Here is a 13,071-nt window from a genome sequence, read left to right as displayed (position 1 = left end):
GGAGAATTTTCAGGTTTAACTCAATGAGGTTACTAGATGTGGCAGATCTCTTAATGGCTATAAATATCTTAGAGGCGTCAATGTGTGATATCTGAATTCCCAATTCCTCCCCCCATCTATTGATGAAGTGAGGGGTGTGACCTGGTGAATTTTGTTTCAGTAGTGCATAAATCATTGATAAGGTGTGTTTTGTAGGAGATTCTTTATGGCATAAGGACTCGAATGTCGTTAGTGGCCTCAACATATTCCTTTTATGCGGATGTCCTGACAGGTAATTGTAACACTGCATATAAAAATACCAATCTCTGAAACAATTAAAGCCTTGTTCGGTTAGGGCCGTTCTAGGGAACAACTGAGTTTCAGTACCCAGGTGACATCATCAATTCCCTGTCCGGTTGTGTGTCATTTTTTATCTTTGCTACTAGGCCAGGGGTGAATTCTTTATTAGAGATGAAAGAGGTAAGGGGAGAGTAGGTGGACGAGATGTTGGGGTGCTCTACTAGTATCTTTTCCCATATCAGCATGGTCTCCTGTACTGTGTGTGCGACGTATATCTGGGGTGATCTATTAATTGATGGTGTCCAGCATCTTGTGCCTAAGTGCAATGTACCAGCTATGTCATGTTCGAGGCGAACCCAGATTTTAAAGTTAAAGTTAGTATACCAGTCCACTATTCTCTGTAAGTGTGTGGCCTTCCAGTATGCGACGAGGTCAGGTACCCCCATTCCCCCGTTATCTAGTGTCTGATACATGTCTTTCCTATTGATCCGTGCGTGTCGTTTGTTCCATATAAATTCAAATATTTTAGTTTGCAGGGACGTAAGAAAAGTGCGTGGAAGGGCTATGGGTAGTGTCTGTATGATATATAATATTTTTGGCAGGATACTCATCTTAATGGCGCTGATCCAGCCTATCCAGGATAGAGGTTTTCTACGCCAGGAAGACAGGGTGGATACTATTGATGATTGAAGTGGTAGGAAATTTGTCTCGAATATTTGGGTAATCTTTGGGGTTAAAAATATCCCTAGATATTTCAATTTGCTTTTTTGCCACTTAAATGTACATATACGTGAGATAGGTATTAAATCCCCTTCTGGTATGTTTATGTTTAGGATTTCTGATTTATTCTGGTTGATAAGAAAGTTTGAAATCTTTCCAAATGCATCTAGCTGTTTCAATAATCCTGGTATAGATTGTCTAGGGTTCGTCAAGAAAAAGAGCACGTCATCTGCATATAGAAGCATCTTATGTTGATGTCCCCTAACCTCAACTCCCTCAATGTCTACCGTGTGTCTAACCTTAAGTGCCAGCATTTCTATTACACAGGCAAACAGGAGCGGGGACAGCGGACATCCCTGCCTGGTTCCGTTAGATATCTCAAATGGGGCTGATAAAGATCCGTTTACCCGGATTCTAGCTGTCGGACAATGGTACATTGCAAATACCCCATCTACAAATGTCTCGCCAAGGCCCATTCTCATAAGGACCACCCGGAGGAACTGCCAGTTGACCCGGTCGAACGCCTTTTCAGCATCCGTGGATATTACCACAGTCGGAACACCGCGATTATTAACATAATCTATCAAATTAAGGGCTCGTACAGTGTTGTCTTTGGCTTCCCTTGTGGGAACGAAGCCCACTTGATCAGCGTGGATTAAATTTGGGAGTAAGGCGTTCAACCGGGTCGCCAGCAGCTTGGCATATATCTTCACGTCGGTGTTCAGTAGTGATATCGGTCTATAGTTCTCGACTCTCGAGTGGTCCCTACCTTCCTTTGGGATTAGTGTTATGTGTGCAGCAAGGGAATTGCTAAGGAATGGTTCTTTACCGGAGATGGAGTTAAAGAGGGTCAGCATGTGTGGGGCTAGAATCTTACTGTATTTTTTATAGTAGTAGTTAGTGAAGCCGTCTGGGCCAGGGGCTTTTCCGGTCGGTAGGTCTTTTATGGCCAATAGGAGTTCTCTCATATTGAAGGGGGAATTAAGGGATTCTTTTTGTTCCTGGTTGATCTGTGGTATGTCAAAGTCCCTGAGGAAAGATTCTATGAGGTTAATATTAGTTGCGTCAGTAGGGGGAACAGTTGGTAAGTTGTAGAGGGACTCATAGTACGTGCGAAATGTCTCTGATATGCTAGAAGTAGAGTATACCATGCCTTTCCCTGGTCCACTGATAGACATAATATATGAGCGGTGAGTCCGTCGTTTCAATTTGCGTGCTAACAATCTACTACATCTGTTATCACTGTCATAATAAGTTTGTTGTAGTTTGAGTGCAAGTAGTTTGCAATCTCTGTCTAAAAGGGTGCCAACTATTTCCCTCTGCGTCTGTAAATCCTTTTTCAATGTTGTGTCTGTCGGTGTTTTTTTAAGTTTCTCCTCAGTCATAGTAATGTTATTCAGTGCGGTCTGTAGTGCGGTGCACTGTTGTTTATGGTTATGGGACTGTATGCTGATAAGATCCCCTCTAAGTGTGCTTTTATGTGCCTCCCATATAAGTCTAAAATCATCTATGGATGCTACATTTAGTTGAAAGCATTCCTGCAGACGATTCTCTATTTTTTCTTGGTATAGTGGGTGGTCTAATAAATTATTGTCTAATTTCCAAAGAAATGTGGAGTGTGGAGCTGAAGGCCATTCAATAGAACAGGTCACCATAGAGTGATCCGTCCAGCCTGTGGGGGTTATCGCCGACCTTATTGCCATGGACAAGCAGGACACGTCTAAAAGGATGTAGTCTATGCGGGAAAATCGGGAGTGTGGAAAGGAGAAGGTATATTGGCGGTCTACCGGGTGATGTATCCTCCAGGTGTCGTGTACTGCTAGGTCTCTAATATGTTGTTTGATTCTATAAAGAACCCGGTTTGGTGTTGAGGAGAGCCCAGTTGATGTGTCTAATGCTGTGTTGAGGGAGACATTAAGATCCCCTCCTAGTATCAATAGACCCCTTTTAATCTCAAGTATGGCATCCGAAAGGCGTTTGAAAAAGATGTCTTGCTGGGTGTTAGGGGCATATACACAGGCCATTGTGACTATTGTGTCATAGAGTTTGCCAGTCAAGATTAAATATCTGCCCTCTCGATCTCGTGTTAAGCTAAATAGAGTAAAGGGTATACCCCGTTTAATTAAGATTCCCACCCCATTAGTTTTACTATGGTTCGATGCGAAGTATGCCTCTCCAAACTTGTAACTAAAGGTTTTGGGTTCTTTCTTGTGAAGGAAGTGGGTTTCCTGCAGCATTATGATATCCCCCTTGTTATCTTTAAAATCCTTAATAGCTATACTTCTTTTGTTTGGGGAATTAAGACCCTTAGCATTAACTGTTATGATGTGCAACTGCGCGTTATTGGGAGCCATTATATGTCAGTATGATCACGATCTGTCGCTTGGTAGTGGGGCTAGTGTCCAACTGTTGAGAATGGGGAGTAGTTGTCAGAGTGAGGAGCAATACCATATAAGTCAGTATGCAGGTATTAGAAGGTGTATGTGTGATTATGTAAGAACAATGTGTAAAACAAAAACAAACATCAAAGGTAACAAAAACAAAAGTTAACGAGTAAACATTAGAACATGTAAACACATCGCCGGAGCGACTGAGGGATAGTCCCTCCGGCAAAACAGTTATCCTAATAGGATGTGGGGTCAGCCGGGTACTTAGGCCCAGGCAGATGTGGAATTATTTAACATCCATTGAAAGGATGATATAAACGGGTAATAGTAACATGGTTCATATATTTTTGCACAATGGAAATGGCCTGGTTATGACAGGTTAAAACTATACATATAACATAACTACTTCATATAGTCACTAGAATTGTCCTTGTGGGCGGTTCAAGCAAATGAATGCCTACAGTTATCATTGTAGTAAGGCCACATGTTAAGGCTTTTTTTTTTTTTTTTCCCCTAGGAAATGTGCTCACCTCGTGCTAAGTGCAGTTGTTGGTACCTACAATTTATGTAAAATAAACAACAACAGATAAAGGCATGACAAGTAATTTTTACACCAATCTCACCCAACCATGGACCTTGGGAGACAATTAAGTCCTTCAATAATACATCATGAGTTCAGTCTGTCTTTCCTCTTCTTATAAGCAACTTTGTGCCATTGTGTCCCTGCCAAGATATGTGGTGGTGAAGCTGTTTTGTCAGGAGGCTTCTCAGATAGTTGAGGCGGCTGGATTGACAGGCCCAAGCCCTTAGAGAAGGACTCCAGGTCTTGAGGCCCTCTGTAGGTGTGAATCTGGCCTTCCTTAGATACCATCAAACTAAAGGGAAACCCCCAGCGATACTTGATATCATTCTCTTGTAGTGCAGTGGTGATAAATCGGACGTCTCTTCTACGTTGTAGAGTGCTTGGGCATAGGTCTGGGTAAATTTGTAGGGTATGATCCAGAAACATTATTTTCCTCAGTTGTCTCGATTTGGACCAGATTTCCTCCCTGTCAGTGAATCTCAGAAATTTAAGGATAACATCCCTAGGGGGTGCACCAGTTGGTGGAGGTGGGCGCAGAGCCCGATGTACTCTTTCCAGTTCCATATCAGGTATATCTGGGTCCCCCATCAGATGGTGAAAGAGGTTCTGCATATATTCTCTAAGTTCAGAGCTTTTTATTGACTCTGGTATACCCCTCACTCTTAAGTTAGACCGCCGACTGCGGTTTTCGAGATCCTCAATTCTTTCTTGCATTGTCTCTATTTGTGAGGATTGAACGTTGGCATGTGTATCTAGGCTCCCCACCATTTCAGAGATGGTAGTTTGCATGTCTTCTACTTCCTCTACTCTGCACCCTAAGGCGTTTATGTCAGTTCTCATGGAGGTAAGCTCTTTGGTTATTAATGCCTTTAGTGAGGCAAAGTCCTCTTTTGATGGCAGGTTAGCAATGTCTTGTTTTAGTTGTGTAATATAAGAGGTAGCTATCTGTAATTCTGCAGCGCTTGATAAATCATGAGGGATCTCAGTAGTATTTGCAGTCTGATGTGCAGGGTTGGCTGCTGTGTCTGGCAGTTGAAAAAATGTGCTCACAGAAACTGGCACGTTGGTCTGGCTTTTCGTGAGCTTCTCCCCTTTATTCAAGCGTTTAGTCGTCATGTTTTACTTAAGTAATAGAGAGTGTTCAGCTGACCTGTATGCCCTTTCCCAGGGTTATTGTTTGGAGGAGGAGATATTAATAATTCAAGTTGTTAGTGATGCCCCATTAAAGGTTTACGGTCAGATGTGGTGTGCATTTGTGATGATTTACTGAGAGCAGGTTGTACGCTCCACACCATGTTACGTTAATGCTATTCAGGGTCTTATGTCTTCGGATCGGTGCTTTATGCCCTCCTCTCCTATCATAGAGAGGCCCATTTAATCATGCATGCGTTCGAGGTAACTTTTAAGTTTGTGGGCGTTATATATTAGCACCGTCAGAAAAAGAAGTATAACATAAATGGCCCTTTATCCCACTGTGCGGTCGTTATGTGTTGTGGTTCATTTGTTTCAGCTTACCTCCATATATGAGCTGAGTCTGAGAGGGGCTCCTGTATCTGCGTCCGCATGGCTCGCACACGGCCCTTTCCAATATGGCGGCGGTCGTTTTTCCTTTGCGGCTAAGTAACGGTACGTTTTTAGCTAAGTCGCATTTCAAATTGCCTTCATGCCATGGCGGTTAGTGTCCCCACATATTTAGGGGCCTGTGTACCACTTTGTAAGGCGATTCTTGCAGGTATATAGTCCTGGGTCTTTTTCCCCAGCACGGAGCTGATTCACGCTGCGGCCATTTGCCTGCACGGCCGAGCTCCGCCCAGTCAAAATTGACTTCTATTATCAAATTTGCTTCATACTTTTGGTATCCTTTGTTGAAGAGACAGCAATGCACATGGGTGAGCCAATAACAAAAAGCATACATGTGCAGCCACCAATCAGCAGCTCCTGAGCCTAAATGGGTATGCTTTTTAAGAAAGCATACCAGGAGAACTAAACAAAGTAAATAGAAGTAAATTGCTTGTTCTCTCTGAATCACGAAAGAAGAAATGTGGGTTCACGTCCCTTTAATAAAGCACATGTAAGACAAACAGCTGCCAAGTGCACAGTTAGATAGGATGCCAACTCTTGTTTTTTGTTTTTTTTAAACAGGCTGTCCATAATAATCTGCAATATTTACTGTGCATTTAGCTTTGCTTTACTGTATTTTTATTGAAGTTAACAGCAAGAAAAGTACATAAACAGTGCCAAGGAAATCAAAGGGGTTAATCTTTATTGTGAATATAGTTTGCTGGTTGTTGGACAAATTTTTCTCTGAAATTCCTGGTAGCAAAGTACCAGAGAATTTTAGGCATTTTTGCAATCACTCCGTTTAAACAGAAAGCTTTTGATTTTTTAATTTACCTATGAAAAATTAAATATATTTTAGAAGTAGACAACCAAAAGGTAATGATCTAGGCCCTTTTTTATATATTTTATGCCACCATTTCACTGCCAAATATGATAGATATATAAATAAAAATCACAAAACTGTTTCTCATTGAAATTATTTACATACTACATGTGCAGTCAAAACACAACTGGTTGTAAATGCTTCTCTGTGATCCTTTATGTTCAGAAATAGTAGACATACATGGCTTTGTCATTGCTTTTTGGTAATTAGGCTGCTAATTTCAGCTGTGCCCCACACTTCTGAAACTCCTGGCAGTTAAGGGGTTAATTAGTTAGCAAGGGTAATATTGTAGTGTATGGATTACCTTCCCACCTGACCCCTCCCAAACAGCTCCCCCCCCCCCACACACACACACTCCTCACCACCATTCTAGGTACTACTGACAGACACTCTGGCAGAACAGTATTCAGTTTTCTTTTTTAGTGTAGGGATCCCTCTTCATCCCTCCAAAACCTCTTTAACCCTCCCCCCTCCCACTAGTGAAAGCCATCTTAGATACTGGCAGCTGTCTGCCAGTACCCAGTTTATTGTAAATTTGTATTTATTAAATATTTTTTCTGTAGTGTGGGGGTTCCTCCTCACCCTCCTACGATCTCTATGTAGGGCCTCCCCACTCTCTGTAGTACAGCATCCCATCCCTCACGTCGATATTTATTTTCTGATCATTCTCAGTTACCATATGAAGACAGATGCTGGAAGCCCACAAACAGCAAGTCTTGGTTGGCACTTGACAACCGAGACGGCTTGAGCTTCCAGCATTATGAATGTAGATCTGCGTCGTGCAGTACGATGCGCTATGTACCACATGACGCAAATCTACATCCATATGGGCTAAGGGGTTAAAGAAGAACTACAACTCCTAAAATAAATGCGTGTTCCTCTTCAGAAAAAGCATTCCAAACAAGTTGTACTATTTTTAAATTCTAAAAAGGTTCCTGAGAATGTCAGAAGCACTACGCACACACACACTCACACCAGGTTTACAAACCATTACTAATCTCTGGGTAAGACAAGGTGAAGAGCAGAGTTGTAGATAGGCGCACAGTTTCTTTGCCACAACGACACATGCTGCAGTTTTCTACTTCACATCCAAATAGTTGCCCAATAACCGATCCCCCTGAAGAAGCAAATGTGCTGTAGGAAAAGAAAAAGAAATGAAGAGGCACCGTTATAATTATATCAAAGGTTACGGGTTGGGGATTGTTTATACCCTATAAAGCAACATATTTGACTTAAAGCTCACAATGAAATGTAACTTATAAGAGCAGCAAGCTCAACACTTTCACTCGTTTAAATATATTTCATTGCTTTAACTTGCCCACACAAATCATATGTATTTTTAAGCATGCCAAATAGTTAAGAAAAAAATAAAAAATTTGCAAGCAGAAAAAAAACAAAAATGCAAAAGAAAAAAAAAAAAAAAAGATTTTCTCTAAGATGAATTGTAAACAAATTTGAATGCTATGACTGCATTTAAATAAACCAAAATCTGTCATCATAGTATCAATGACAGATTTAGAAAACCCACACTTATCCAGAACTAAGCGTTCAATCTCCAAGCAGTCAGCTTCAGACAAACGAGATTTGGATGGAGGAAAGGAACCCGAGTTAGAAGGTCCTTCCTAAGAGGTAACCTCCAAGGTAGAAGAGACGACAACCTCACTAGGTCCGCAAACCAGATCCTGCGAGGCCATGCAGGAGCTATTAGAATTAGACGCTCTCTGTCTGCTCTCCTTCCGAAGAAAACCACCCTTGTAGCTGGAACAAGGGAACTGTTTTCCAGATTCACTTTCCATCCATGGGAACTAAGAAAAGACAATAAGATCTCTGTATGAGATTCTGCTAGTTTAAAAGATGGCGTCTGAACCAAGATCGTGTCCAGATAAGGTGCCACCGCGATTCCCTGAGACCTGGTGACTGCCAAAAGAGCCCCCAGAACTTTTGAAAAAATTCTGGGAGCTGTGGCAAGTCAAACAAAAGAGCTACAAACTGAAAGTACTTGTCCAGGAAAGTGAATCTCAGGAATTTGTGATGACCCCTGTGGATGACAACAAGAAGATAAGTGTCCAGGTCTATGGTCGTCATGAACTGACCTTCTTGGACCAAAGAGAATGGAACGAATGGTTTCCATTTTGAAGGACGGTACCCTGAGAAATTTGTTGACACTTCAGGTCTAAAATGGGACAAAATGTTCCCTCTTTTTTGGGAACCACAAACCGATATGTATAAAATCTTAGTCCTTGTTCCCTTAGTGGAACTGGAACAATCACTCCCAGGGAGAAAAGGTCCTGAACGCAGTTCAAGAATGCCTCTCTTTACTTGGTCTGCAGGTAATCTTAAAAAGGAAAACTCTGCCCCTGGGAGGACAAGACAAAGTCTATTTTGTAACCCTGGGATACTATGTCCACAGTCCAACGGTCTGGGATATCACGTATCGAAGCTTGATGAAACAAGGAAAGTCTGCCCCCCACTTGATCCAGTACTGGATTGGGGGCAGACCCTTCATGCTGACAATCTGAGGTGAAGGCTTCTTTGATTGTTTCCCCTTATTCCAAGAATGATTGCGTCTCCAAGAGGACTTGGACTGCTCCGGCTTTGAAAAGGAAGACTTGACCTTTGAAGTTACAAAAGGAATGAAAATTAGAATTGAAACCCCTTAGGTCTATTCTTCTTGTCTTGTGGTAGAAAAGACCCTTTTCTACCTGTAATTTCAGAAAATTATCTCTGCCAGAACAGGACCAAACAGGGTCTTACCCTTGTAAGGTAGCGACAAGCTTGGACTTTGAGATAACATCAGCTGACCAAGATTTCAGCCACAAAGCCCTGCAGGCTAGAACAGTGAAGCCAGATATCTTGGTTCCCAGTCTAATAGCTTGCATGTTTGCGTCAGAAATAAAGGAATTGGCTAGTTTGAGGGCCTTAATCCTATCTTTGATCTCCTCAAACTGGGTTTCCTTTAAAACCAACTCTGACAAAGCATTGCACCAATAAAATGCCGCACTTGCCACTGTGGCAATACAGGCTGCAGGTTGCCATTGCAAACCCTGATGAACATACATTTTCTTTAAATACGCCTCCAGCTTTTTGTCCATGGGATCCTTAAAGGAACAGCTATCCTCAATAGCAATTGTGGTTCTCTTAGCCAGAGTAGAAATAGCCCCTTCTACCTTAGGCACTGTGCGCCATGAGTCTCAAATGGAGTCAGCAACAGGAAACCTCTTTTTAAAAACGGGAGACAGGGAGAAAGATATCCCAGGCTTATCCCACTCCTGAGCAATGATCTCACATGGTCTGAAACAGGAAATGCTTCCACAGGGGAAGGAACATCATAGTATTTGTTAAGTTTACTAGATTTCATAGGGTTGACAGTGACAGAAAAATCAGAGTCATCCAAAGTAGCCAGTACACGGAGGTGTTCAAGCTTAAATCTGAAGATGACCTCTTCAGTCAAAGGAATTATACTGTCTGAATCTGAGTTTCACCCTCAGAAGCTACCGAGGTATCCTCATCAGACATAGGATGGAGGTCCTTCGCAGCAGCAAAGGCGACAGACACCTTACTAATCAGAAAAATGTTTAGATTTCCTCTTGCGCTTCTCCAACATGGGAAAAGCAGATAATGCTGCAGATACCGCAGAAGATATGTGCCGCAAAATCTACAGGCAAATATACGCCTCCAGGAGGCTGAGAGGAACTGCAGACCACTGTCTGACGCCACTGAGGCTTGGGAAGTTTGAGGAGAAAGCTGTGGCATTGCCTGAACAGCATCCTGAGAGACATTAGGCTAAAAAAATAAATAAAAAAAAAATATAATTAATATAATATAATATAATATAAAATGTATCTTTACATTTCAATGTATTTTCTAAACATGAGGAACAAGAAACAATGTATGCAAGAACTTACCTGATAAATGGATTTCTTTCATAGTGGCAAGAGTCCATGAGCTAGTGACGTATGGGATAAACATTCCTACCAGGAGGGGGCAAAGTTTCCCAAACCTCAAAATGCCTATAAATACACCTCCTACCTCACTCATACCTACTTTTACACTTCACTTCTTTGCTACATGTTAAACTAAGGACAAAAAAAAAAAGGGGGAACTGAAAAAACTAAAGTGCTTTATACAAAAAAAAAAATCATAACCACAAAAAAATAAATAGGGTTGGTCTCAGACTCTTGCCACTATGAAAAAATTATTTATTAGGCAAGTTCTTACATAAATTAGGTTTTCTTTTATGGGATACAATAACCAAGATGTGGAATCTACGAGTCACTAGAGAGGGAGAGATAAAATAGCTAAAACCGCTGAGAAATTAAATCCAAAATTATTAATTATGTTTTCTTTAAAATTCCAAAAAAAAATCAAAGGCATTAGAATCAAGCTGAAACAACTGCCTGAAGAACCTTTCTACCAAAGGCTGCTTCCGAAGAAGCAAACACATCAAAATAGTAAAAATTAGTTAAAGTATGCAAAGAAGACCAAGCTGCCGCTTTGCAAATTTGATTAACTGAAGCTTCATTCTTGAAAGCCCAATAAGTGGCAACTGACCTAGTAGAATGAGCTGTAATTCTCTGAGGCAGAGACTGCCCCGCCTCCAAATAAGCTTTGTGAATCAAAAGTCTCAACCAAGATGGCAGAGAAATAGGCTCTGACCTTTCCTGGAATCAGAAAAAAAAAAAAATAGACTAGGGGCGCGATCCGATAAAGATTGTAGTTTGCAGCGCAAGCGAGGGAACCCCCGCCGCCCGCAGTTTCAGCTCGCAACTCGAGCTATCCTATATACGGCGCCGTCAGAGGCTAAAGTGCCGTAAGTCTCATAAACCAGCGATGTCCAGAAATCTGCGTAAGTACAAATTTCTGGCGTCGCCAGTGACTTACGGCACTTTAGAAACTGCCGGCGCCTACAAAACCTGACTAAAGTATAAAATCACCCGTACTGTCTAACACGCCTCCCAAACATAGCCCGACACGTCTAACCCTCTATTCGCTATCCCCCCCTCACTATCCTAACAATAAAATATGTATTAACCCCTAAACCGCCGCTCCTGGACCCGCCGACAGCTATATTAAAACTATAACCCCCTAATGCGAGCCCCCTACCCCGCCGCCATCTATCTTACCTACCCCCTAAAGTGAGCCCCCTACCTCGCCGCCATCTATCTTACCTACCCCCTAAAGTGAGCCCCCTACCCCGCCGCCATCTATCTTACCTACCCCCTAAAGTGAGCCCCCAACCCCGCCGCCATCTATCTTACCTACCCCCTAAAGTGAGCCCCCAACCCCGCCGCCATCTATCTTACCTACCCCCTAAAGTGAGCCCCCAACCACGCCGCCATCTATCTTACCTACCCCCTAAAGTGAGCCCCTACCCCGCCGCCATCTATTTTAAAAATATTAACCCCTAATTTAATCCCCCTACACCGCCGCCAGCTATATTAACCCTAATTATATTAGGGTTAATATAGTTATTATATATATATATTAACCCTAACTATATTAGGGTTAATATAGTTAACATCGTTATTATATATATATATATATATATATATATATATATATATATATATATATATATATATATATATATATATATATATATATATATATATATATATATATATATATATATATAGATATATAGTATAATAACCCTATCTAACTAACATCCCTAACTAAATTCTTATTAAAATAAATCTAATTAATATTAATATTATTAATTAAAATATTCCTATTTACATCTAAATACTTACCTATAAAATAAACCCTAAGATAGCTACAATATAATTAATAATTACATTGTAGCTATTTTAGGGTTTATATTTATTTTACAGGTAACTTGGTATTTATTTTAACTAGGTACAATAGCTATTAAATAGTTAATAACTATTTAATAGCTACTTAGGTTAGGATTTATTTTACAGGTAAATTGGTTATTATTTTAACTAAGTTACAAATACACCTACACTATCACTAAATTAAATAAACTACAAATATCTAAACTAAAATACAATAAAATAATCTAAACTAAATTACAAAACAAAACAAACACTAAATTACAAAAAATAAAAAAAAGATTACAAGATTTTTAAGCTAATTACTTCTATTCTAAGCCCCCTAATAAAATAATAAAGCCCCCCAAAATATATTTTTTTTTACCTTACCAGCCCTTCAATGGGCCTTTTGCGGGGCATGCCCCAAAGAATTCTGCTCTTTTGCCTGTAAAAGAAAAACACAATACCACCCCCCAACATTACAACCCACCACCCACATACCCCTATTCTAAACCCACCCAAACCCCCCTTAAAAAAAAAAAAAAAAAAAAAACTTACACTACCCTCCTGAAGATCTCCGGGCGGCGTCTTCTTCCGATCCGGGCGGCGTCTTCAAGCAAAAGCGGCATCTTCAAGCAAAAGCGGCATCTTCAAGCAAAAGCGGCATCTTCAAGCAAAAGCGGCATCTTCAAGCAAAAGCGGCATCTTCAAGCAAAAGCGGCATCTTCAATCTTCTTTCTTCGCTTCTCCGCCGCGGAGCATCCATCCGGCACGACGACTTCCCGACGAATGAGGAACCTTTAAATGACGTCATCCAAGATGGCGTCCGTCGAATTCCGATTGGCTGATAGTATTCTATCAGCCAATCGGAATTAAGGTAGGTTC

The 13,071-nt window shown here is 41.1% G+C and overlaps 1 protein-coding gene across 1 annotated transcript in view; it reads right to left on the bottom strand.

Moving 5' to 3' along the window:
• The window catches only part of PAN2 (poly(A) specific ribonuclease subunit PAN2), a 616,232-nt gene that overhangs the window by 333,282 nt on the left and 269,879 nt on the right, over positions 1-13,071 (bottom strand). The window contains 1 exon segment of the mRNA XM_053705507.1: positions 7,401-7,548. Within this exon segment, the coding sequence (XP_053561482.1) occupies positions 7,401-7,548 (148 nt within the window).

This window comes from Bombina bombina, chromosome 3 (genome assembly GCF_027579735.1).
Source record: "Bombina bombina isolate aBomBom1 chromosome 3, aBomBom1.pri, whole genome shotgun sequence".
In the NCBI taxonomy this organism is placed as follows: domain Eukaryota; kingdom Metazoa; phylum Chordata; class Amphibia; order Anura; family Bombinatoridae; genus Bombina; species Bombina bombina.
The sequence above is the reverse complement of the archived record's forward strand: the minus strand, read 5'-3'. Positions and strand labels throughout refer to the sequence as shown.